This window comes from Corylus avellana, chromosome 4 (genome assembly GCF_965113065.1).
Source record: "Corylus avellana chromosome 4, dhCorAvel1.hap1.2, whole genome shotgun sequence".
In the NCBI taxonomy this organism is placed as follows: Eukaryota; Viridiplantae; Streptophyta; class Magnoliopsida; order Fagales; family Betulaceae; genus Corylus; species Corylus avellana.
Genome location: NC_142493.1, coordinates 20,744,922 through 20,770,162, shown reverse-complemented (window position 1 = coordinate 20,770,162; position 25,241 = coordinate 20,744,922). Strand labels below are relative to the sequence as shown.

Below are 25,241 nucleotides of genomic sequence, written 5' to 3'. Positions count from 1 at the left end.
GTTCCCAACTTGTATGCATGATATTGTATCCACTGATCAAGCATCTTCGTAATCAATAAATATATATATCCAACTACTGGAATTCTTAAAAATAAAAACAAGGCTTACATCAAACATTTTCTTAAACATCTTTTTATGTTCGATATTTTGTGTTTTTACTTGTTCTGGTTCGCAAAACAACCACCCAAACTCTTATGACGGGATGAAACATGTTTTGCTGTTTTGAAAACAAAAACCATGTTTTCAAAGTAGCAACCAATTGCAAGCCTTAAGAGTTTTTGGCTTTAAATCTTGTTGCTTTTTGTTTTGGATGCATTTTATTCTCATGTAGGACGTCCTCGTTCAAACAATATTTGTCTCATTCAAACAATAGATTTATTTCATTCAAGATGTGGCATCCTACGTGGCTACTGTTGAAATTAGAGGGGTGTCAACATGGGCGAGCCCTTTGCATGCAAGCCAGGAGATACAACACTTGACTTGTAAGCTGATAACTGACAGGCATTATGCCTATTAGTTATATCTAACAGGTGTTATGCATGTCAATTAGTATTTCAATTTAGTAACTTTTGGGATGCTACTCCAATATTGCTCCCTCCTCATCAAAATGGGTGACTCTATAAATAGCCTTATATTGGATGGATTGAAAGAACAATCATATAAATAATATAAAACAACTTTCTCTTAGTATTTTTTATTGTGCTCTTAGATTGTGGGTTCCGTGAATATTACTTCAGTAATTTCTGGTAGTGTATTCTACCGCTGGGAGAAAGAAGAAATCCATTGGAGAATCACATGGAAGAATATTTGACTATTGTGCAAATAAGGTTCTATTCTATTCCGCTGCATGGCACGTTTGGATGGCATTCAAATGACTTTCCATATCTTAACATGTTTTGCTCTAAAGTTGCTCGGGTTGTTCGAATAGTAGATTCAAATCTTTTCGATGTGGCGTCATACATGGCACATTCAAATGACTTTTCTCGTCCTAATAAGTATTGTTATAAGTTGTTCAAATGCGGCACTTGATTCTAAAAAATTTCAAGTTATTTTGCATCCTTTTTCCTTTGTTTTCATAATTATAGGTCTAATTACCTTATAACCCAATTTATTTTCATATTAAATTTTACGTTTTTATTTTGAATTGAGTTTTCTTTTCTTCTTTATTTTGGCTTCTAAGACTTTTGAGTTAACAAACTTAGCCCTCTTGACCTGTGGTGTTAGACCAACCAATGCACTCCGACACAAAACACAAGCTACAAGAGTATGCCTAAATCCTCATTTTAGCGACTGAAAAAATACAAATTTTTATTTTCTCATTTTTTTTATACATACTCCAACATATTTTCTATTTACTATTTATTTTCTTTAAATATTATTTTGGGTGGGAGAGAATGTGAAAGAAAAAGAATGAGAGTACAAGAAAGAAAGTTAAAGGCAAAAAATAATAAACTGAAATTATAGTGTGAATAGTGAATAGTTAATTTACTGTTCACACTAGATGAAAAAAAGTTAAATTCATACAAGCTAGAGACAAAAAAATACGCTCATAATAGTTGGACTTGACTATTATTAAAAACTTGGCTATTCTTTTAGATGCTCTAACAAAAGGAACAACAAACATCAACAGATAAATAGAGCAAAATAAGCTTAAATACTATTGTGGACATTCTTTAAGAAATCCTACAGCCCAACAAGTCATTTATCTGAGAGAGAAGGCTGGAAACCATGAAGATAAGAGTCAAACAGCATATGATTTGTCTTGAAAAATTCTAAAATTTCTTTTCTGTCAAAGGGATCAATACGTACACTAGAACCACACACATCTGTCAAAGGGATCCTACAGCCCAAAGATTTCCCTTTGCAAAAACATTGCAAATACAGTGAATAAAAAAAACCCCATTGCATATCACTCCAAGAAAATTGCTTTTACACTTGCACAGAGAGATAGATATTATTCAACAAACTTTAGAATAAAAATTGGTGGGTGTGTGCTAGAATTCTTTCCTACGTGATGGACCAATGATAGCAGTAGCATATTAAATGTGACTCTCCTTTTAGCCTAAGCAACTTTTTATTCCACCAATGCCGCTGCAGAGGAACTAGCTTACGCAACTTTACCATATTAATGCCGCCTCAGTCCTCACCCATTTGTTCTCCTGCCCCAGTTGCAGCCTGCTCATGAATCCCATTAAATTTATACTTTGTGCCAGATCGACCCTTCTCACATATATATCTAAAAGAGACCCTGTTGGTTCACCTGTAAAATGTTTCTCATTCTTGGTGGAATAAATTAAATAACTAGTATTAAAACCAAAGTCAGAATTATATATATATATATATAATCTTTTTTCCTCACAATATCGGATTATGATCCCTAGTTATTGGGGATCCTGTTTGTTGTCCATCAATGTCCATCAATGCTTCTAATCTTTAGAATTATAGGGCTTCCTTTCACTGCTTCCCTACAATTCTAAAGATTAGAAGCATTTTTTCTTTGAAGTAAAGATTAAAAGCATTTAAAAAGTGAAAATGCTTTTCAAAGGGACACGGACACTTATGACAGGGACAGAACTAGGAGGGGGACTGGAGCCTGGAAAGGGCCAAGGGCTATGACTCTCCTCCCCTTGTAGTTACAAATTTATGTATAATTAAAATATTTATATAGAAATATGTAGTTAAAATATTTGTGTATTTATGGTTAAATGTTTATATATAACTACAAAAAATTTCTTAACATTTTTATATATATATATTTTGGCTTAAAAATTAAATTTGACACCTATCAAAATTAATAAACTTGGCCGCTTATTAATAATTTGGCTCTTTCTAATAAGAAATTTTAATTCCATCCCTCCAATAACCCAACCTTCATAGTTGTTTTTCTCCTTTATCTTTTTATTTTCGGGGCAATTAGTACCCTTTCTTCATCGTTTCTCGGCCACGTGGATGATCGAGCCCGACCCTAAGTAAAATTTGTACGGGATATCATGCAAGTTTAATTCCCTTGATTTTTTTTTTTTTTATTATTATGAAGAAATATGAAATTTCCAAACAATATCCACCATATTACATGTAATTATGAATTATATAAACTGTTAGACAAAAATTCTCAATTTCCATTGTTGTTTTGCAAAAAAAAATCTTTAAAAAAAAAAAGTAGAGGGAAGAGTTTTATGTGATGAAAGTTCTACTATATGGCCTTGGAAGCAATTAAAAATGGTTATAGGCATGAATGCCTCCATGGAATTTATAATAATTTGAGCCACTCATCATTCAAAAGTTATAAAAAATAAAAAATAAAAGATAAAAAAAGTAGATCGTCAGACAAAAAGATGGATCATTAGCTAGTCATGCCAAACTTTTGTGCTAGCCATACTTCATGGAAGAAATGTATTACCTTTAACGTTATAATATTTAGCCCATGTTTGTTTACCAAAAGAAGTCAACAATGTAAAAGTCCTTAATGCAATTGGAAAAGTCGCGCATTCAGAAAAAAAAAAAGTTGCTTTACATGCATAATACTCCATAAAATATTTTTATTCTTTTTAACTGATATATCCGTACACCAATTAAGATAAGGCTAACACACATTGAGATTCTTACAGGGTGTAATACCTCTAATGTAGGCCGTTCATTGTAAAGGAACAATAAAAAAATCTGCCACTTTTATCAAAGGGTGGCTTTTTTTTTTTTTTTTTTTTTTTTTTTTTTTAATTGAAAAGGGGAAAAGGTTACAAGGGGTGGCTTAAAATTGAAACTTTCTCGATCTTTCCAACCATTGACCTCTACCTTCACCATGACCAGGGTAACTCTACTGTCATAGTAATTAACTTCACAATGAACTCATAAAAAAAAAAAAAAAAAAAAAAACTTCACAATGCAATACCTAGAGTAGTGCACTCCCTTAATTTGGATAGTACATTTAAAATAAATTATTGGATCTTTTATTTGACTATCTTATCTAAAAATTAATTACTGTCAAGTGAGGGAAGCCACAATTTTTTATGGCATTCAAAACCAGAGTTGTCCAAATGAGTAGAGCGACACTATTGCACATTAACAATCTCTCTCTCAAAGTGACGTTCCCATGACTCAAACCCATAACCCTGATTTTGATACCATTTGTTGGATATGACATTTGACCATCTAATTTGAAAATTAATTGGTATCTAGTGAGATAAGCCAAAGTATTTTATGGCATTTGAAATCACACCTTGCAATTCATGCTCTAAGAGTCGTCCACGTAAGTATAGCGGTATTGTTACACTTTGTTAAAGTAATGATTAAGTGATTAAATTTACATATTCCTATAAGCTTAAGCTTTTAGGACAAGTGGTGATTTACCATGGTATCAGAGTCAAAAGTCATGGGATTGAACCTTGACTCCGTCAATTCACCCCCATTTAAATTAAATATTCCACGTGTTGGGCATCACCTATTAAAAAAAGAGTTTGAGCTCACACGTGAGGAGGAGTATTAAACTAATAATTAAGTGATTAAATTTACATCTTCCTATAAGCTTAAGTTTTTAGGACAAATAGTGATTTAACACACTTCAACGTGAATAACTCGAAATCTACCACGTTATCATAGGGTTGCTTAAGCTAAAATGTTCTCTTTCTCTTTCAAGCTGCCAACCACTACCTCCACCATGAACAACGTAACTCCACCGTCACTGTGACCCTCACTGCCACACAACCATTAATATTGTAGCACCCAAAATAAAAAATGGTAAACAAACTTTGAAAATTAAGATTTAATAAATAAAATAGATGATTTAATATGTATTTTTGGTGGAATTACTTTGAGCATAGCGAAGCTTGTTGGTATTCTATCAAAAACGAGCGAAAAATCCTTAGTTCGATGCTTTAGAATTCGAATCAGAGACATGCCATTTGAATAGAGATGGATATGTGAAGTCATATGCATCATGCAAATAGACCCCCACAGATTTAATGGTATTTTTTTTTCCTTGATCTCTTCTTCAATATTAATCTTCTCACTTTTTAAAATTATTATTGGATTTTTGAAGTTATATGAGTTCTACATATGAATCATAACAGATTAATGATAATTTTAAAAAGTGGAAGGATGAGGAGATGATGTATATGATACCTCGTTCCATAATGCCCCAATAGCAACCTTAGTCACAAGCGGTTCAGACTTTGAGCCTCATAATGTCTTGCTCAAAAAACCTAAGGTTCTTTCAGGGTAAGAAGGCCTTTAGGGTTATTTTTGAATAACTATATATAAAAATAGAATTGTATTAGTTCTATTGTGTTTTATATATATATATATATATATATATATAATACAAATATGATTATTTTTATCTTATCACTGTAAATTAGATCGAGAATATTGAGACAGAGTCACAGCTTGAGACTTAAAGGAAGTGTGAGGGCGTGTGGCGGGTTTGTAGCCTACGGGACCGGCCCAAGTAATATATCCCTCCCAACATCCTTATCTCAGATGATTACTAGCGTGTGTGTGTATATATATATATTGCACGCCAAGAAATTGAACACGTCTTTATGGTCTCTAGTCTTTACTATTGTGATTATTTTATTTGATATCTCAGGTCCCACCCAAAAAAGTAATGCCTCCACTAATTCTCACCAAGATTCTACTGATGATGATGAGATATATATGTATTTATCTAATACGAACACGCCACACGCCCCCACACTCCCTTTAAGTATACCCATTTCTCCCTGTCATTCTCCATCTCTAATCTCTATACACTTAATTGCATGCAACCAAGACACCATGGAGGCAGTTTTGCATCTTCGTCTCATTTCTTTTGCTTTATTAGGAGTACTCACCGCTTCTTTGCCCCAAGCTAGGCTTCTAAATTCATCCAACTTGGAAATGTTCGTCGATCAGCTTCCACATCTTCCCAAAATCCTAGGCTTCCATCTTGTGTCTGGTATTCCCAAATCCAAGTCACTGGAGATTGGCATGTTCAAGAAGAAATGGGTAATATGCTTTTTCTTTTTCTTTTTGGTTTTGTACGAGATTCGTTTCTCTTTTTCCATTGTTGCAACGAGTTTGACTCAAGTTCTGATTCCCTCAACGAAGTTATCAACTGATGTTACTTGCTTTTGCTCTTCTCAGAAATTCCACAGAAATCTCCCTTCAACACCCGTCTACGCCTACGGTGTATCTAAGGACGCCGCAACAGTTCCTGGTCCAACAATCGAGGCCCTGCATGGAATCGACACCTACGTGACGTGGCAAAATCACCTCCCTCCAAACCACATACTGCCGTGGGACACCACCATCCCAACTGCCGTACCAGCCAATAGGGGGAAGGGCATCCCTACTGTGGTCCATCTTCACGGTGGCATCGATGAGCCCGAGAGTGATGGACACTTCAGCTCATGGTTCACCGCAGGATTCAAAGAAAAGGGACCCACGTGGACCAATGAAACATATCACTACCACAACCAACAACAACCTGGAAACCTTTGGTACCATGATCATGCCATGGGGTTGACTAGAATCAACATCCTAGCTGGCTTGGCTGGGGCCTACATAATCCGCCACCCGAAACTGGAGGCCCCACTTGGACTTCCTAGCGGTGACGAATTTGATCGATCCTTGATCGTATTTGATCGTAGCTTCCGTACTACTGGTTCTATATACATGAATTCCACAGGGGATAACCCCTCCATACACCCCCATTGGCGGCCGGAGTACTTTGGTGACGTTATCATAGTGAACGGGAAGGCCTGGCCACGTTTGACAGTACGACGTCGTAAGTACCGGTTTCGTATCCTAAATGCCAGCAATGCTAGGTTCTTTCGTTTCTTCTTCATCAACGGTCTTGGATTCACCCACGTGGGATCTGATTCGGCTTATCTTAACCAACCGGTCGTGACCAATGAGATTTTACTAGGCCCGTCTGAGATTGCTGACGTGGTTGTTGACTTTTCCAACTCAAAGACCGATATTGCTATCCTAGCAAATGATGCACCGTATCCCTACCCAGGTGGGAGCCCAGTCAACGAAGGGAATAGCAAGGTCATGAAGTTTATCATCCTGAATCGTCCTGAGGTTGACACGTGGAAAATTGCCAAGAAGTTGATGCATTACCCTGGTCCTGATGTATCCGGTGCATCGCACACGAGGTATATAGCTATGTACGAGTACACGAGCACCGCTAATCAGCCAACTCATCTATATTTGAATGGGAAAACATTGGAAGAACGGGTCACAGAAACCCCAAAAGTGGGGACCACCGAAGTGTGGTACGTGATCAATCTGACGCAGGATAATCACCCCTTACACATTCATTTGGGGCTTTTTGTGGCGATGGATCAGACTGAGCTGGTGAACTTGAAAGAGTTTACAAATTGCATGATGAGAATGAACGATGCGATCAAGTGCCAAATAAGCAAGCATGCACGTGGCAAAAGGATAGAGGTGCCGGCATACGAGAAGGGGTGGAAGAACGTGTTCAAGATGCGACCCGGATTTGTGACAAAGATTTTAGTCAGATTTTCTTACATACATTCTAATGCATCGTATCCGTTTGATGCAACTGCGGCGCCAGGCTACGTATACCATTGCCATGTAAGTATTTTAAATCTCTGCTTAATTAATTCAGCAGTTTTCGCATCATTAATATTCGCTAACTTAGAAATAATTTATTCTACATATATAGGTGAATATATATATAGGTGATGCAATCCGACCAGGTTAACCTGGCCTGTTTTTGGTTTGGTCCTTTAAGATAAAATTAAAACAAAAATAGCTTTCAAAAAATTTCAAGTATTTTTCCTTTTTTTTTTCTTTTTTTTTTTTTTTTTTTTCATATTCTTTCTAAGAACCAAACAGTAGATTAGATTTTAGCAGAAATGCAAGCCGTTCCTTTAAAATCCATTCTAGGAATTTAGAAAACCAAGGGTATACTTAATTTGTTCCAATGAGAATCTTGTCGCCAACTCTTGTGAGTTGGCCAGTCCATAAACAATAAGTAACCTCGCTGGTAGTTATTAAGAAGAGACTTTTTTAAATGTCATTATTTTTCTTAAAACATAATAAAATCTCATGAAAAGCCTCATGTAATACTCCTTTTGTAACAATCCACCTCAATGATACAATAATGTTCGCTTTTACAACTCTTAAAACCCGACAACTTTAAAACATCTTGTTATCTAGAAGGGTGTGAGTATATATATATATATATATATATATATATATATATATAAGCACATTTCAATCCTTGTGGAGTTTATTTGACTAGAGAAGCAAAAAAATAATTTGGTTTTCTAAATTTAAAGAAAATCTAAGATAAACTATTGCTAGTGCTTTTACTCCTAATGTTTCGACATTTTTGTAATCATTGTCTTAAAATTTTAAAAGTTACAAGTCAGGTTTTTATATTTTAAAAGTTTGCAATGCCACTCCTACCATTAGAATTTACGGTTAAATCAATAAGTTAATGGGGTGAAATGTCTCTTATACCCCTGTAAAACTTATAAAAATACAAAATTACCTTAATTAAATAATTATTTTAAAAAAAAAAAACAGAACAACTTGACCCATGGGTCTGCAAATTTTTATTTTTATTTTTTTTAAAAAAAAAATAAATCAAACATATTTTGGTGTCTCGTGTTAGATTTAATAGAGGATTCTAATTAATGGATGACATTACAAAATTTTTAAACATGGCAACCTGACATTTTAATTTTTTAAACTTTAAGCGTATAATTACAAAAATGTCAGAAACTTTAGGGGTAAGTGAAGTTCGCCTTATTTTATTCTTTTATCATGCCAGATAAAAAAATCTGTTAGATAAGATTGGTTCTTTCATTTTGATTTAATATGGCCCTTCAAATATACAGATCTTGGATCATGAAGACAACGAGATGATGAGGCCCTTAAAGTTAATCAATTAATTAAGAAGGGCCATGAGAAAGATGTGAAGAGCCTAACCAAGGTTGTCACACTCTAACCCTCCCTACTCGTCTTTTATACTAATTTTATAATATTTTTATTTAGTAAACTGTTATGAAACTGCTATACAATTTGATGATGTGATAGTAAAATCAATTCTTTGATCGTTATGTGCATATGAAAAAAAAATAATAATATATATATATATATATATATATATATATATATACATCAAAGGCTAATTTTTGCTATCACGTTATTCCAATTGTATAACAGTCTTATAACATTATACTAAATATCATTACTACTAATTTTATATGTCTCATAATCTGTAAAATTTTCTCTTTTTACATGTAGGACATTAGCTTTCTACATCCACTAGCGATCAATCGAGAAAGAAAGAGTCTGTTGTTTGTGGAGATTGGAAATTGAATATATATATATATATATATGTCGTACAATATGTATGGTGCTTACTTCTTTATATGAGTATGAATAAATTCAAATTTATGTGTATTTGGTTAAATTCAAAATTTTTAAAGCTGGTTCGGCCAGCTTTGCGAAAAAAAAAAAAAAAAAAAAGTGCTAATTCAGTTTGTGAGGAAGAGAAAATGAGAATTGAAGAAGAGAGAGAGAGAGAGGAGTCTTTCTTCGCATTCGGCAAGCTTGAATAGTAAGTTTGGGGTTACCCTATAAAGCCTGTAACTTAATTAACCGGTTGCTACCATTTTCCTTCATCTGCATTGAAGAAATTTGGTTTTTTATTTTCGTAACGGATAATATTAGACATTCTAATTCTTTTTCTCAAATTCTTTTTTCCAAATGATTTGCTCCATTAAATAAATAAATAAATTTATATTGTGTTTTTTTTTTAAAAAAAAAAAAAAATGAATGGGGGATCCAGATTATTTGGGAAAAAAAATTTGAAAAAAAGTGTTGGGATGCCTAACAGTCCTCTTTGGTAATTGAATAGCCAACATACACGTCTCAATCATAAACCAGAGTATTTAGCCAACTTACCTGCTAATTTTGTATTGAATTTGCAGATTGTGTAAAAAATTGCTAATCTTAGTGCACATAACAAGAAATTTGCATATTTAAAGAGACCGAACGTGAGGCAAACTCTTTATTTGTAAATGTTCAAGAGAAACTTTTGAGAGGTCATTGAGAGCTTTTGAGCATAAAAATCAGAAGATGTGCCGATAATATCCTCCCAATGTGTGATTTGAAAGTTTTCAGCTAAGGTTCAGCTGCATCCATGTTTACAAACCTACATTTTAATATAATGCATAATGTCACTTATCAGTGGTCAGTATTAATGCATAATGTAATACAATGTTTAAATCATATTCATAATATACAACCTTAGATTTAAAAACTTCAAACATAATATAGGTTTTAAAATCCACATATATATTAGGGAATAAGCATCCATACAACGATCAAATTTAAAAACTCAACATGAACACAATTAGTTAATAAGTCATTAAAGGGACAGAGAATAAAAACATCATATAAAACGTAAATTATTCTATCAATTATCGCCGAAGGGAATGAAAGACAGTAGCCAATGACGTCGTCCCGCATTCGTCATTTGTAAGAGCATCTTCACCCAAGTTGGGTCTATGAGGGTTTTACACGCTTCCACATATGTAGAAGGAGGCAGTGAAATCTCATTAGCCAAAACATTAATTATGTCCATAATATCTTCAACAGGATCTTGGGAGGGAATGAAGGACAGTAGCCAATGACGTCGTCCTGCGTTCTTCATTTTTAAGAGTATCTTTGCCCAAGTCGGGTCTCTGAGGGTTTGACACACTTCCAAATCTGCAGAAGGAGGTAGTGAAATCTCATTAGCCAAAACATTAATTATGTCCACAATATCTTCAGCAGGATCTTGGGAGACAGTGGACCTAGAAGACATAACATCCCCAGCTGATGCAACACCATTGCCGATTTTCAACTTCCGAATGACTTTTTCGTGAATGGAATCGAATTCGTTGAAAATTCAAGTGTAAACCAACTCACCATGTGAGGAACACTTGCTAGAATGCGAGGATTGCAGTGGGTCACTTTTCCTCTTTGCCTTTGATTTCCCTTTTGACTTTCATGCGGGACATTTGGGGCCCTTAGTTAGATCTACGATGGCCGAAAGGAGATTGTGATCTATGCAATGCTCATCACGATCGGAGTCGGGGGGGGGGGGGGGGGTGGGTGGGGGGGTTGTGTGCTAGCATATCGGTGCTTTCCAGTGGCGGTTGTCCCCGTAAAGATGTAGCCTAATTTCCAATAGCTCTGAGGTGGACCATTTTCAAATTTGTATACTTTTTCAATTTTGGAGTCTGTAAACAAAAAAAATACATAAAGAAGAAGCACAACCATAAATTAGTAAGTCAATGGACATAAGAATAACTAAATTTTAATAATAAAGGTAATGACTTACCGTTCGGATATGTTCTCATTACTCTGGAGTCGCAAAGATCATCGCAGTATCTTCATCCCAACCAAACCCAGTATCAAAGTTCTCTTATCTAAGGCCTGTGTAAAAGGCATGCGCGTCTCTTTGGCGAGCAATTTTCTTACCAACCTATTCATCTGTGTACTGAATACCGTCATCAAGTCGCTTGTTGAGCTTATGGGAAATGCGAGGAATGTAGGGTTTCCCATATGGTGGTCGAACTCCTTCTTCAAGGAATTTTCTAAGAATGTCAATTAGTTGATCCTCGTGTTGTGGTTCCCATTTCATAGCATAGTTGACCTGGGCAATGGGTGAGGGGGATGGGGTAGAAACTACGTGCATTCAAGATATATGCTAAAAGTGACATCTATAAATAGAATAATAACATGTGACAAGTTGATTAATAGCATATATGCTAAAAATCTAAGAACCATATTCGTCCCAACAATAAGATCTTATCTATGAATGCAGTTGATAATTAATGTATACAAAGAGATAAGACAACAAAACATAAAAAGGAGAACTCATTAAAAAATTTAAACACGAACACATGTAATTAAAGGACAAGCCTGATTTAACTAGAATGATCAACCAACCTTGTAGGGTTTGGATTCTCTTGTTCGTAAGGAATATGCACCATACTGACAAATAGACGGTATCCATATTAGTCGCAATAAAGTGCAATAATTACTGCACATGAATCAAAGCAATCAATTAGCCCGAATCAAACCAAGACAAGATTACAAAAGATAAAAAATAAAGAAGACCATAGAGAGGGGTCAAGATTAAAAAATATTCAAAAAAATATTTAGTGAAATAAGTAAACAATTCAATACACTCTAATGAATATTTAAAACATATGAATATAACTTGTAATTTATTTTTTAACGCCTTGTGTTAATTTTCTGATTCATTAGAATCATTGTTATTTTCCATGATCTCTGATAACTATAATTATATATTATATAATCCTAAAATATTATCAAGAGTTAATTTAAAAGGTAAATCTAAATATATTTAGCTAGCCTTTGACCAATTTTTGTTTTTGTTTTTTGTTTTTTCCTAAGATATAGGGACCTTCAAGAATTTCGCAAATTGTTTTAATGCCCTTTTAAGGGGATGGTTTTACAAAAATAATACGTCTATAAATCTTTACGCAGCATAAAAATAACCAAGACCCATCACCCAATTGTTATTTTTTTTTTTTAAGCAATAAATGGCAAAGGGGTTACGAAGGTAGAGAGGGGGTCTTTCCCACTCACCCAATAAGGCAATAATCATATTGAAAATAATAAATACAGCATTTCAAATTATTAAACATTCAAGGCAAACAATCACAAATGATGCATGAGGTGTAATACAATCATAACTTAAACTCAACTTTGGCCCAATTTATAGAGCAAATTTCTCTCTCTAATTTAAGACTGTCTCTTCTCCACAGACAGTTTTTAATTTTTAAACTAAAAGTTGGGTCAAAGTTGAGTTTAAATTGTGCCTTAATCATTTTCCTTTATTTATATTGCTCGAGTAATGCTATAAGTCTTTTTTCTGTCACTTCAAGAATGATGTGACTCTTAAAATTATTATTGGCCTTATGATTAATCATTGTTGAATTTTGATCAAATAGTAATTTTAAGAGCAACATCATTATTTTATTTTATTTTTTTTTTTTGAATTGAAGAACCACATTATTATTAGAGAAACATAAAAGTGACTTCTAAAATTACTCATATCGCTATAGTAAAAAGAGACTAACATCCGCTCCCATACAACGTTTGTCACTGGCATCCCAGTAACTCAATCTACTAAAAAATGGACAGTAACAAGTAGTTAGTTGGGTCGATAACATCTTTAGTGATGAGACAAGGATCATTTCTATTATTTGAAATGAATAATATCAATTTTATAGTCAAGATTTAAAACTATCAGTATGTTAAGTCAATATTAAAGCGACTTTAAAAAATATTTAAAATTATAAATTAATACAAATCGATTAAATTCACAAACTTTAATTTATGGCAATTTAAAATAGATAGCATCTCTTTAAAAAAAATAAATAAATAAATAGATAGAATTATCGTCCATGGGCTTCGTCAGCTTAAGAGGTTCATAAACCCAAAAACAGGTTGAGAACAAAGCGGGACTCCTTATCCTCGTTCCCTGGACGGCACAATAATCCACACGCCGGCAGAAATGGCAGTCCATCTCAACCATCCACTCCCCTCTCTCGCCGCCAAAAAGCGTTTCGTCGCGAAATCCCAGACGCCCACTAAACTACGCGTCTCCTGCTTCACTTCGAACCACTCGGGCAAGGTGAGCTTCCTCGACCACTGATTCTCTTCGTCTTTTTGCTGTTTGTAAATTCAAAGAAAGGGGAGGGCAGAGAAATGAGATTGTGGTTTGTGTTTGGACGCGCAGTTTAAGAGGGACTACACGAGCGTGATGATAGTCCCGACAGGGATAGGAGCCGCCATTGGTGGTTTCGCCGGCGACGCTCTGCCCGTAGCCCGCGCGCTCTCCTCCGTCGTCGATTGCCTCATCACTCACCCCAATGTAACGTGCCTCCACACTCTCACTCTGGGTTTGTTTGAATTAGGGTAGCTTGGTCATTTGCTTTGGGTCTGTAACGCGGGCTAGATGGTTTTCAGAAATTGGATTCTGCTTCATTTTCATCAGCCCTTTTGCAGGTGCTTAATGCAGCAATGCTCTACTGGCCCATGCCAAATGTTTTGTACGTTGAAGGTCATGCTCTTGACCGTTTTGCTGAAGGATCATGGGCCCTGCAGCCTGTACACCAAAATAAAGTGTGTTCTAATGCGTCTCTTTTATCCTGCAGGATAGGATTGTATTGTTAGTTTTATATAGTAACTCGCATTGTTATTATGTGTGACATGTCTCAGCCAAAAAAAAAAGAAAAAAAAAAGGCTAAAATATATTTTTGCCCCTTCAACTTGGCCCTTGTCTAATCTAACCTCTCTGTTTTTGATTATTTTGATCACACATCTATGCCTTGCTGATGAAAGTGTGTCACATGATATTTATGTGGGCACATTACACGTTATCTTTATACCGAAGTAATTTTAAAACAATTAAGATTAAAAACAACTGAAATCTGAGGGGGTTGGCATTAGAATAGGGACAAAGCTGGGGGTGATCATACATATTATCCCCTAAAGACATGTGATTAGGTGCTGTCATGTATCAAACATTTATTTGCTCGACCAATGTCATGTAATTGTGTATTGAACTTGTGATGTGAAGCAGGTGGGATTGGTTCTTGATGCTGGGATAGAGGAAGAGCTTCAGATACGCCATTTACAAGTGGCTGATGCTGTAAGGGCTTCCCTTGGATTGCCTATGGTGGAATATATTGTAACTGACACCCCTTTGGAGGTACCCATTTTTAGTCTAGCTTAGATATGGAGTAGAATTTGGTGAATTCACTCAGACGGGTCGTTTTAAATAGAGCTATGCTAACAGAGGAATCATGCTAATCGAATTACATAACATGCTTTCATTTGCTAAATGGTTTTGTTTGGGGGTCAAGTACTTAATAATTGATAAATAGGCTGTATCACATATCTGCTTGTGATCTAACTTCATGAGGGCATGGTTATGAAAGTCTGTAAAGAGTGGGAGTGAAAAAAAGAAGAAAAAAGGCCCTGATTAGTGAGTAATCATGCTGTATTTGAGAAGTTCTTGTTATATTTCAACTTATTTCTTATAATATTTTCTTGAGTTACACGGGTCCGTGGATTACCTAACAGGGGTGGATACATGAAGTGATCCTGCTTTGGAGGGGTTCTTCATTATCAAAACAAATGTTTTCTTTAGTTTTATCTTATCACATATTTGATAGAGATTTTCTTTTTTTGACATTTTAAATATTTTTTCTCATTCATAACCAAAAGTCTTTCCTACTTCCAATTATTGTGGTTTTAGATAAATTTTGAATTGCCTAGCCATAAAAACAGATTTTTTCTTCCATTGTGAGTGCAAGAACCCAATATATATCTTACAGGTAGAAAAGTGGGTTGATCCAAAGAGTGGGCAATCAACAGGGAGAATTAAACACCCCGAGTCATTACTGAGAGCTGTACAGACTTTAGTTAGCTGGTCAGGGGTTAATGCCATTGCAGTTGTTGGACGCTTCCCAGATGATGATGTTGAAGACACAGATGACTATCGGCAAGGAATGGTATGTCATTAATGGCTTTGGGTACTACATTGCATTGTAATTTATTTATCTATTTTTTGGTTAGGCCATACTCCTGTTACAATCATTCAATGTTGAACACAATGAGCATGTCAAGGCATGTTGTAGGTTTAAGCTGCCCAATATGTTGAACAAGCTCTTCATTATAGAAGCTTTGACTTGACGTATGAGAGCTAATTTATTTTTATTTATTTATTCATTTTTCTCTTTACAATTGAATTCTTTTCAAAAATATCAAGTTCCAGATAATTCTGAAAGTTTGGACTGAAATAACTTGTATGCTAACTTTTCTACTTCCCATGCTACCTCTCTTTCCTTTCAAAAATGTCCATGATTACTTTTAGAATATTTATAATCAAAATTCAGCTAAATACCATTTATATTAATTCCTGTACTCCTTAGTTTTGTTTTGTTTTGTTTTTTTTTTCTTGGTAATAGTTCTGGATGTCAACTTTGTGTCTATGGTTGTGGGTTGATGTGGTTCATTAAGTGTATGAGAGCAATGCTTGAGTCATTTTCTACCCCATAACTTGTAGGAAGAGCATCAGCGTGGTGCACATAGGTGTGGTTTCTGTCATTGAAACACCACTTTGCTACCAAGTTGGCTTTGATTTACTTCATAAGGTGATCCAAAAACTTGGCATCTTTGGCCGTTTCAGTTCATGATGGGTTTTAAGCTGAAGCAACTTCAGTTCATTTCATACTATTCAGGTTCATATCTCACTATGCCTTGTTCTCTTTCCTTTGCAGGGAATAGATCTATTGGCAGGAGTGGAGGCAGTTATAAGTCATTTGGTGGTGCAGGAATTCCAAATTCCTTGTGCACATGCTCCTGCATTATCACCCTTTCCCCTGAGCCTATCGCTGTGCCCAAAAGCGGCTGCTGAGGAGGTCAGCAACTCTTAAGATAACAAAGAAAGTATAAGCTTTTAAAATATAGGGGTGAATATCTCTCTCTCTCTCTCTCGTGTGTATGTGAGTGCATATGATCATCAAATCATTCTCAAGTAAGGTACTCAACTGGTTAGCATTATACCATATCGCTCTGCTTATTACCAGAAGACTAAGGTTGAAAAAGTTGTGTAGGAGTTATTGGAATCAAGAATCATCATTGGACCAAGTCAGAGTCCTTTCTCCTTTTCCATTTTGTTAGTCAGATTGCCTGATGGAAGCCGGAGGATGTGTATAGATTATTGGGCCCTAAATCAAGAAACTATTAAATATAAGTTCTCAATTCCTGTTGTTGATGAATTATTAGATGAATTGAATGGAGCTACAATACTTTCAAAATATTAGACCTTAGATCGGGATACCGTTAGATTAGGGTTAGACTGGAGGCCCAAAATTGTCTTTATGACTCATTCGGGGTGTTAGAATATAAATTAAATCATTAAATTCATTTCTTCCTATCTGCTTAAGCTTTTAGGACAAGTAGTGATTTAATATGGTATCAAAGTAAAGGTCCTGAGTTTGAACCCTATTTTGGTCATTCACCTCTCATTTCAATTAAATATTCTACGTGTTGGGCCTCCCTTATTAAGGGGGAGTTTGGACCCACACTTGAGGGGGAGTGTTCTAATTTAAATTAAATGATTAAATTTATTTTTTCCAATCATCTTAAGGTTTTGAGACAAATAGTGATTTAACAAGGGGCACTATTAGGTTTTAGTAATGCCCCTCAACTTTCAAGGTTTAATGAATGGCATTTTCAAACCCTGTCTAAGAAAATTTGTCCCTAGTATTTTTTATGACATCCTGGTCTACAACAAGACCATAGAAGATCACTTGAAACATTTAATGCTAGTGTTAAAAATCTTATAGCAGCATGAGTTATACGCTAAAAGATCAGAATGTAGATTTGGTTGTAAGGAAGTGGATTATTTGGGGCAACTAATTTCGAAAGGAGTCAAGGTAGACCTAGTTAAAATTGAAGCTATGGTAAAATGGCCTTTTCCTAAAACTTTAAAGCCTTTAGGGGTTTTTAGGCTTGACAGGATACTACAGAAAAATTATCAAGAACTATAGGTTAATTATTGCCCCACTCACAAATTGCTCAAGAAAAATTATTTTTTTGTGTACTGATAGGACCAAAGAGGCCTTCTTACAGCGTTTAGGGGTTTTTAGGTTTGACAGGATACTATAGAAAAATTATCAAGCACTATGGGTTAATTATTGCCCCTCGCAAATTGCTCAAGAAAAATTATTTTTTGTGTACTGATAGGGCCAAAGAGGCCTACTTACAGCTCAAAACTGCTGTCACTAGTCCACCCAGCCTTACACCGCCTGATATTCTGAACATTTTGTCATTGAGTGTGATGCTTCAGGTGAATTAGTGCAATTTTAATGCAGGATGGAAAACTGATTGCTTTCTTGAGCAAAGAATTAAAGGAAGGGCTTTGCAACTCTCAACTTATGAGGAGTTATTAGTATTAGTGTGTGCAAATTAGAAATGGAGGCCATATTCATTGGGTCGACCCTTCAAAATAAAAAGTGATCAACAAAGTCTAAAATTTTTGTTGGAGCAAAATGTAGGATCCTCATAACGACAAAAATGGATCTCAAAACTGCCCTTTTTCCTCACCTAAAGCATCACACCCAATGATAAAATATTTTGAAAAATCCGGCAGTGTAAGAACAAGTGGACTTGTGACAACGGTTTTGAGCTTTAGGAAAGCCTTTTTAGCTCTGTCTGTCCGCATCAATAATTTCTTTTTGAGAAATTCTGTGAGAGAGGCAGCAATTAACCCAGAGTTCTTGCTAAATTTTCTTTATTATCCAATCAAACCTAAAACCCCCTTGAAGGAATCTAACATTCCCCTGGTACCCACATTCTTAGGAATGTGATGCTTGAGAATCTGGATTTTTAGGAATGTGACTGTTACTAAGTTTGGGAATTCGGAATACGATAGGATTCTCGGGAATATGAGATTCCCATGTTTGGTATATTCTTAGACATCTTGTTGAAATTATTTATTCTTTTCATCCTTATGTTTCTCTCTTCAAGTGTATAAGCTGTTTGATACAAAATTATTTAAATTATATATAAACTGTGGTATTTTTTTTTTTTTTTTTTTTTTTTCATTTTCCAATATACAGTTTGTCTATACTATTTGATTTATTTTCTTTATTTTTCATCTATAACCAAATAAGTCCTGTTCATTTCCATTTTTTGTGGAATAAAACTGTCTCACTTTAATATACAAATTTAATGTTCATTTTCCTGTTTCGTGGAATAAAATAGTTCTTCACTTTTGTACACAAATTTTACAAATGGTCATAATCAAACCCAAAAAGTAGCATTAAAAAATGGCAATAACAAATTTTATATACAACGAAATGTGTGCATTTTTGTCATTTAAAATAAAGCAAACTTTCCTATGGCTAAGGAAACATGGATTCACATATCTTTAGAAGGGAATCCAGATTCCCAGCAATAGGCAGTTGGGAGGGAATCCATATTCCCCTGGCTATCTGGATTCCCTTCACTTGAATGTTACCAAACGAGGTAGTCTTTTAAGATTCCCAGGAATCTTAAAAGATTACCCCCATCCAAACGCCTCATAAAGTTTTAGGAAAATGCCATTTTACAATAGCTTCCATTTTAACTGGGCTGCCTTGACTCCTTTTGAGGTTAGATGCCCCAAGTAATACATGTTCTTACAACCAAATCTACATTTTGATCTTTCAGCATATAACTGACGCCGCTGCTGTTAAAACCCTTAATTGCTTCAAGTGATCTTCTAGGGTCTTGTTGTAGACCAGGATGTCATAAAAAATTATTATGACCAATTTTTTTAGATAGGGTTTGAAATGTCATTCATTAACCCTTGAAAGGTTGAGGGGGCATTAGTAAGCTTAGAAGGTATTACTAAAAGCTCATAGTGCCCCTTTAGTTTTGAAAATATTGTAGCTCCATACAATTCATCTAATAATTGATCAACAACAAGAATTGGAAACTTATCTTCAACAGTTTCTTGATTTAGGGCGTGGTAGTGCATGCACATCCTCCAGCTTCCAGCAACTTTCCTGACTAGCAAAACAGGAGGAGAAAGGACTCTAACTTGGTCTGATGACTCCTGATTCTAGTAATTCCCAAACGATTTTTTCAATCTCAGTCTTGTGTTAATAAGGATAGTGATATGGTCTAATGCTAACTGGTTTAGTACCTTCCTTGACAATGATTTGATGATCATAACTCCTGGATGGAAGCAGCCCTTTAGGTTCTTTAAAAACTTCTTTCAATTCCTCCAAAAGCTTAGAAATGAGGTCACTTTCCTTCCTTGCACAAAAACTTCTTTTTCAAAATAATATATAAAATTGCAAAATCAGCCCCTTTCTGTTCATCTTAGTAGATTTACAAAATCTTTCTCTGTCCATAAGAGTTGATTCAGCCCTTTAAGTTTTATAGTTCTCCCATTACAGAATTCCATTGTAAAGAATAGGGCCGAAGATTCCCAGCCACTTGACTCCAAGCATCATGTCACAACCAGATATGGTTAAAGACGCATCGACTTTGAAGAAATTACTCTGCACATTTAAAGCTAGCCACATTCTTACACTTTCCTGCACTAAGGATTCTTCACCATCGGCTACCTTTTTCAGAGTAGGGTTTGGATTGAGAAGACCCGAAGAAAGCATAATACTTTTCTTAATAATCAAAATTATGCTCCTCAGTGGTCTCAGGTTCGAAACCCACCAGGTGCTACCTCCCCCTTGGGGCCACACCCCTCTGGTGAATAGCCAGTGACTTACCCTGTTCCGTGTAGGGAAACTTCCGAGGGTGCGGTGCACGGGGCCGGGGTTTACTATGCAGGGGTGGGTCCGAAGGGCCCTGCCTTGTAGAGGTTCCTCGATATCAAAAAAAAAAAAATGACTATTTCTAACAATTCTTGGATCTAAGAAGTTGTGAGTATTTCCAGTATCCACCAGAATAACCATCCACACATTCTTGACATTGTCCCACAATCTCATGTTCTTGGAATTTGGAGACCCCAAGATTGATTGCAATGATATTAGGGGCAAATCTGCCATTAAATCAACAACTTCTCTAGTTTCATCTATCTCTCCCCTTGCTGACTTAGTTTCTTGTTCCTGCTCTTCCTCTTGGTTCCACTCTAGTCTTTCCATCACAAACAACTTAGGCCCCTCACAATTATGACCCTGGTGCCATTTGAGCTGGTGAAATTCTTTGAATGAGGATAGAGAGTTTCTGAATTCCCTTTGTTACACTTTGCAGGAAATTTCCCTGAATTGTCCCCATCCATCTCAAATTCCTTCTATTAGTATTCACATATTCTTCTTGCATCGTTGCTAACCCAAAGGCTGCATTGAGAGTGGTAGGGTTAAGCATTCTTACCAGAAGCCTAATGTCATCCCTAAGACCACTTCAAAAGCAACTCAATATGTTTTTCTGATAAGCCTTTAATACAGTTAGTTATCAACTCAAATTGAGTGTTGTAGTTTGCCACCGAAGCTGTCTGTTTAAGCCGAGTAAGAGCCTCCATAGGGTCATCATAAGCGTCAGGCCCTAATCAGACCTATAGGGCTCTAATAAAGGCTTCCCAACTTGTACAACATCCTGATTCTTCAGCATCCTGAAACAACACCAATGCATCTCGTCCATGTGAAAAGAGGCCATTAAAATTCTTTGATGTTGTGGTGTTTGATAATAAATAAATAAATAAAGTTATTTAGATTCAGTTGTTTTCTGGACCAAATAGAATCTCATGCCCCAATAAAAGAGAGGTAGAGTGTAAGATCTTGGGTGGAATGCCATGGGGTACATAAATTTTATTTATCTATATATATCTGCAGTTTACTGTTGAAGGAAGGCAATAATATGTATTCATAGCTAGGGATGTCTTATATTAGTCTTTGTGACAATTTAGCATAAAATTATCAGGGGGTTCATGGTTTTGGATAATTGTTTCTTGCCTCATGTATGCTGGTAATGTGGACTATTTACTCTCCAAGTATGCCAATAATTTATTGATACCAAAGCTGTGTTCTGATTAAATATAAAGATAAAAAGATATACTTAAGAAAAGGGTGTGGCATGTGCGATCAGCAATACATTATGAAGGGAAACATTTATAAGTCATCAGATGAAATATTCATGAATCAAATTCTAGAGTAACAAGTTGTTTTAATAAAAAAGAGGGCATGTTCACTGATTACTGGAGAGAGTAGAAAGGATAAATAAAAAATGGGTTTGTAAAAATGCTAGTGCAGCACAATTATTCTTGTCATCTTGAAGAACATATAGGCAACTAAGATGATATGGAGCTATGTAGATCAAGCTTTTGCTTTACTGGTGTGAAGAGGTGGGAAAATGCAAGGATCTAAAAGGTGAAGAGGAAATTAAAAAGTGAAAATCGATAGGGTTAGAAGATAACAAAAATTCTCAGGCTTTTGCTGAAAGCTTGATGTTTTGTTAAGTGAAGGCTTTTCTCTTTGTTGTGGGGGTAGATTCTGGAGATGTGATTGGGAAAGCCCCACTTGTTTTTGCAGTTGCAAAACGGCATTTACTTGATTTCAATAGATAGCCTATTAACATCATAAGTATAATGCCAAGCAGCCTTGTTCAACTTCACGATTATACTTCTTTCCTTGACTTTGTGTTACAGAACAAATGGAGTTAAATTTGTAGAACATAGGATCCATGGGAAGTATTTATACCTTTGTAGGATATACGAAATGGAAGGAAAAGAAACAACAAACATGTATGGATGTAAAAAGCTTCTCTTGTTCTTTTCTTCACAAAGAGTTGTATGACATATTACAAAGTACATAAAATTATCTTTCCAAATACGGAGCATTGGAAAAGAAATAAATAAATTTTCTTCTCCATGGATGCCTACCATGTCTAGGCTTTTTCAGGTTGATTTTTGTGAGTTAACATCTCTCTTTCTATCTTATGTATTCTTACATGCCAATCCTGTGCAACAGTTAGGACACACATTCTTGCCATGTGTGCTTGCTGGGCTAAGTAATGCACCACAATACCTGGTGAAGAACAATGAGTCCCTGGAAAAGGGTTGCATATTGGCAAGTGATGTTGATAGTGTTGTTCTTCCTATAGATGCTTGTGGAGGAGAGGGTGCTCTTGCTTTTGCAAGAAGCAAAAGGAACAAGGTATAAATATGAGACATATCCATTCTCACGCTTTCTTCTTTTCCTGATTAATAATGGTGGTTGAATATGGAAAAAGCAAATTGGCATGTTGGAACTTTGGCTTCTGTAGTCACCTCTATCCTCTATCCATCTTACACCCTCTTTGATTTTGATGATGAGCAATCAGGTTTTAACTACCAGTTGCTTAATTATTACTAACGTTGATTTTCTTACAGACACTTATTATTGCTGTGGAGGAAAATGAAACAGTTCTCAATGATACACCAGATAAAGTTGGGATTGAAGCGGTATGCATTCTAATTCTTGTACATCATTTTCTTGTTCTTTCTATGAATAAGTTGGTGTTGTTGTTCTCGTGTTGGTATGCCTTCAAATTTGTCTCAAGAAGTTGGTACCTCCTGCCAGTAATTAGGATTTACCATATCAATGAACTTGCTTAAGTCCAAGTGAACTTCGTCAATGGACCACTTCTACCCTGACCTGCATCCATACTTCTTTTTCCAGTATGCCTAGAATTGTGAGACCAGCATACGATTTACTGTCGTTATTACTGTTACTATCTATCCTTAAAATAGTGGGCACTAATATTTTCTTTGTGGGTGAAGTTATATAAGGGTCTATTTAAGACTTTTTTTATTTTTTGGAATTAGGTTCTGAAGCAATACCTAGATACATTTATTATTCTTGTCTAAACAAAGATTTTGGAGAAAAGGAAATTGGATACTATAATTTGTACAAGGTACAACATTTGTATGTCATACAATTTTATGAAAGTCATGAACTCAGATTAGATTGAGATATACAATTTGCGATAAAAATAGGGGGAAAATGGGAAAGCGGAAGAGACAAAAAAGAAAAAGAGTCAAATCCCCTAATAGGCTATTGAGAAAACTATCCTAGTGACAGTTGGAAGTCATTTTTCCATCTTATTATAATATTTTATATTATTCTCTAATATTATGTCTTCTTCTAGAGTTTATTCCGTACTTTAATTATTCTAGATTTACTTGTTCACTGCTGGGTCTTTCTATTATATAGGTAACTTTAATACAGTGCAGATGTAGCTCTAAAATCCTTCCGTTGGTTTTCCATCCAAAATTGTATCATTTGTTAGTGTCACGTCAACATTTTTGCCACTTCAAAATAAAATATTAATTTTTTAGTAATTTTAGTAAAAAAATCAAAAAAAAAAAAAAAAAAAAGTTGAAAAAGGGAAGAAAAAAAGAAAAAAGAAAAACCCCACCGCTGGGGGATGGATTGTGGCCACCCCTAGCTCCTATCGGGGTGGCCCGTAAACCACTTGCAGGCCAGCCCCATGTGGGGGAACACTAACAGACGACACACTTTTGGACGGAAAACTATGGGACACCTTTTTGAAATACTTATGCAATTAAAACAGAAAAAAAAAAAAAAAAAAAAAAAACCATTTGAAGTGTTATCTGTTATAGCGCTTTGACTCAGGAATTGCTCAAAAATACCCTATATTTTATCCCATCATATATTTCTACGCATCTGAACATATCATAAAGTGATTTGTTCCAAATGAAGTGCATGTATCATAACGGAATTCAATCTCTCATACAGGTCAAGGTCTCAAACTATTGGGAAGCCATTGGTGTCATTGCAGCTCACAAGGCAGGAATAGACCCACATTCTCTCAGAAGGGACAAAATAAACAACATCCCGTGCACTCCCACAGCTAATGGTTATGCATTTTCAAGTACCATGCGGATCACCTGATTAAAGTTGAGAAATTATTTAAAAATTATTCTGACTCATGGCCCAGTAAGTCTGATCATTATTATACATTTTGTCAATTGATATGAAGGAAACATAAAGCATAAAAGGTTCATTATTGTTTTTCATGTTTGCTAGAAAAGAAAAGAAAAAAAGTCTACTGATATTCAACATGTTGTTCTTAATTAAATTGTGATCAAAACATTCTGCAGTCTTATTTGCTTGCAGCTATGGGATTGGTAGGTCGGTAGAATGCATGGGCAATCAGCAACTTTGAATGTCCATTTCATGCTCTTAGCTGGTTGACAATGATGTAAGCCATCTTGAAAGTAGCACGTATGGAGCTCGACAGCCGCATCAAAGTCATCAATGAGGGTACGTAGCTGACATCTCATTTGAAGGAAATTGAAAGAGATTGAATAGAAATGAATTCGAAGGATTTTTCGGGTAGGGTTAAAATTCAGGAAGACAGATTGAAATTGTGTGTTGAACTTTCCGACACCGTTCCATATTTATAGGATGTAATACGTACAACTCTTCACCAAAAATTGCATTGTTTCTCTTTTTATAACTTCTATAGAGGTTATCATATTTCATGAAGATATTTTCGCGTCGGGATGACCACGCGTTATGGTGTGATCATCCCATACATCATTTTTTTTTAGTGTTAGGTTAATTATGGATGTAATTTTGTAACAACCATGGTTTTTTTTTTGGGGGGATAATGCTAGACATCTCAAGGGATTCTTCTCAAAATGCTTCCCTAATGATATGGCAAGCATTTTTTTC

The 25,241-nt window shown here is 35.3% G+C and overlaps 2 protein-coding genes across 8 annotated transcripts; both read left to right on the top strand.

Annotated features, from left to right (window-relative positions):
- The first annotated feature begins 5,772 nt into the window (after positions 1 to 5,772).
- Positions 5,773 to 8,930, top strand: LOC132178195 (multicopper oxidase LPR1-like). Its single transcript, XM_088516041.1, has 3 exons — positions 5,773 to 5,982; positions 6,121 to 7,581; positions 8,856 to 8,930. The coding sequence occupies exons 1-3, from the start codon at positions 5,773 to 5,775 to the stop codon at positions 8,907 to 8,909; spliced, it is 1,725 nt and encodes a 574-aa protein (XP_088372167.1). The 3' UTR covers positions 8,910 to 8,930.
- Positions 8,931 to 13,487: 4,557 nt separating this feature from the next.
- Positions 13,488 to 25,052, top strand: LOC132179246 (uncharacterized). 7 transcript variants are annotated; one of them, XM_088515921.1, is made up of 11 exons: positions 13,488 to 13,678; positions 13,784 to 13,918; positions 14,053 to 14,169; positions 14,630 to 14,758; positions 15,387 to 15,563; positions 16,122 to 16,205; positions 16,332 to 16,472; positions 22,530 to 22,715; positions 22,931 to 23,002; positions 24,300 to 24,500; positions 24,665 to 25,052. In XM_088515921.1, the coding sequence occupies exons 1-10, from the start codon at positions 13,559 to 13,561 to the stop codon at positions 24,453 to 24,455; spliced, it is 1,317 nt and encodes a 438-aa protein (XP_088372047.1). In that variant the 5' UTR covers positions 13,488 to 13,558; the 3' UTR covers positions 24,456 to 24,500; positions 24,665 to 25,052. The 7 variants fall into 7 exon arrangements, with proteins under 7 accessions (XP_088372047.1, XP_088372045.1, XP_088372044.1 ...); XM_088515919.1 differs by having other exon boundaries at positions 14,627 to 14,758; positions 24,300 to 24,460; positions 24,681 to 25,052; XM_088515918.1 differs by having other exon boundaries at positions 14,627 to 14,758; positions 24,300 to 24,460.
- Positions 25,053 to 25,241: the final 189 nt, after the last annotated feature.

Coding starts and splice junctions, on each gene's coding strand:
- LOC132178195 (XM_088516041.1), top strand. CDS start 5,773: ATGGAGGCAGTTTTGCATCTTCGTCTCATTTCTTTTGCTTTATTAGGA. Junction 5,983..6,120: donor GCATGTTCAAGAAGAAATGG/GTAATATGCTTT, acceptor TGCTCTTCTCAG/AAATTCCACAGAAATCTCCC. Junction 7,582..8,855: donor GCTACGTATACCATTGCCAT/GTAAGTATTTTA, acceptor TCAAATATACAG/ATCTTGGATCATGAAGACAA.
- LOC132179246 (XM_088515919.1), top strand. CDS start 13,559: ATGGCAGTCCATCTCAACCATCCACTCCCCTCTCTCGCCGCCAAAAAG. Junction 14,759..15,386: donor TAACTGACACCCCTTTGGAG/GTACCCATTTTT, acceptor TATATCTTACAG/GTAGAAAAGTGGGTTGATCC. Junction 23,003..24,299: donor ATAAAGTTGGGATTGAAGCG/GTATGCATTCTA, acceptor TCTCTCATACAG/GTCAAGGTCTCAAACTATTG.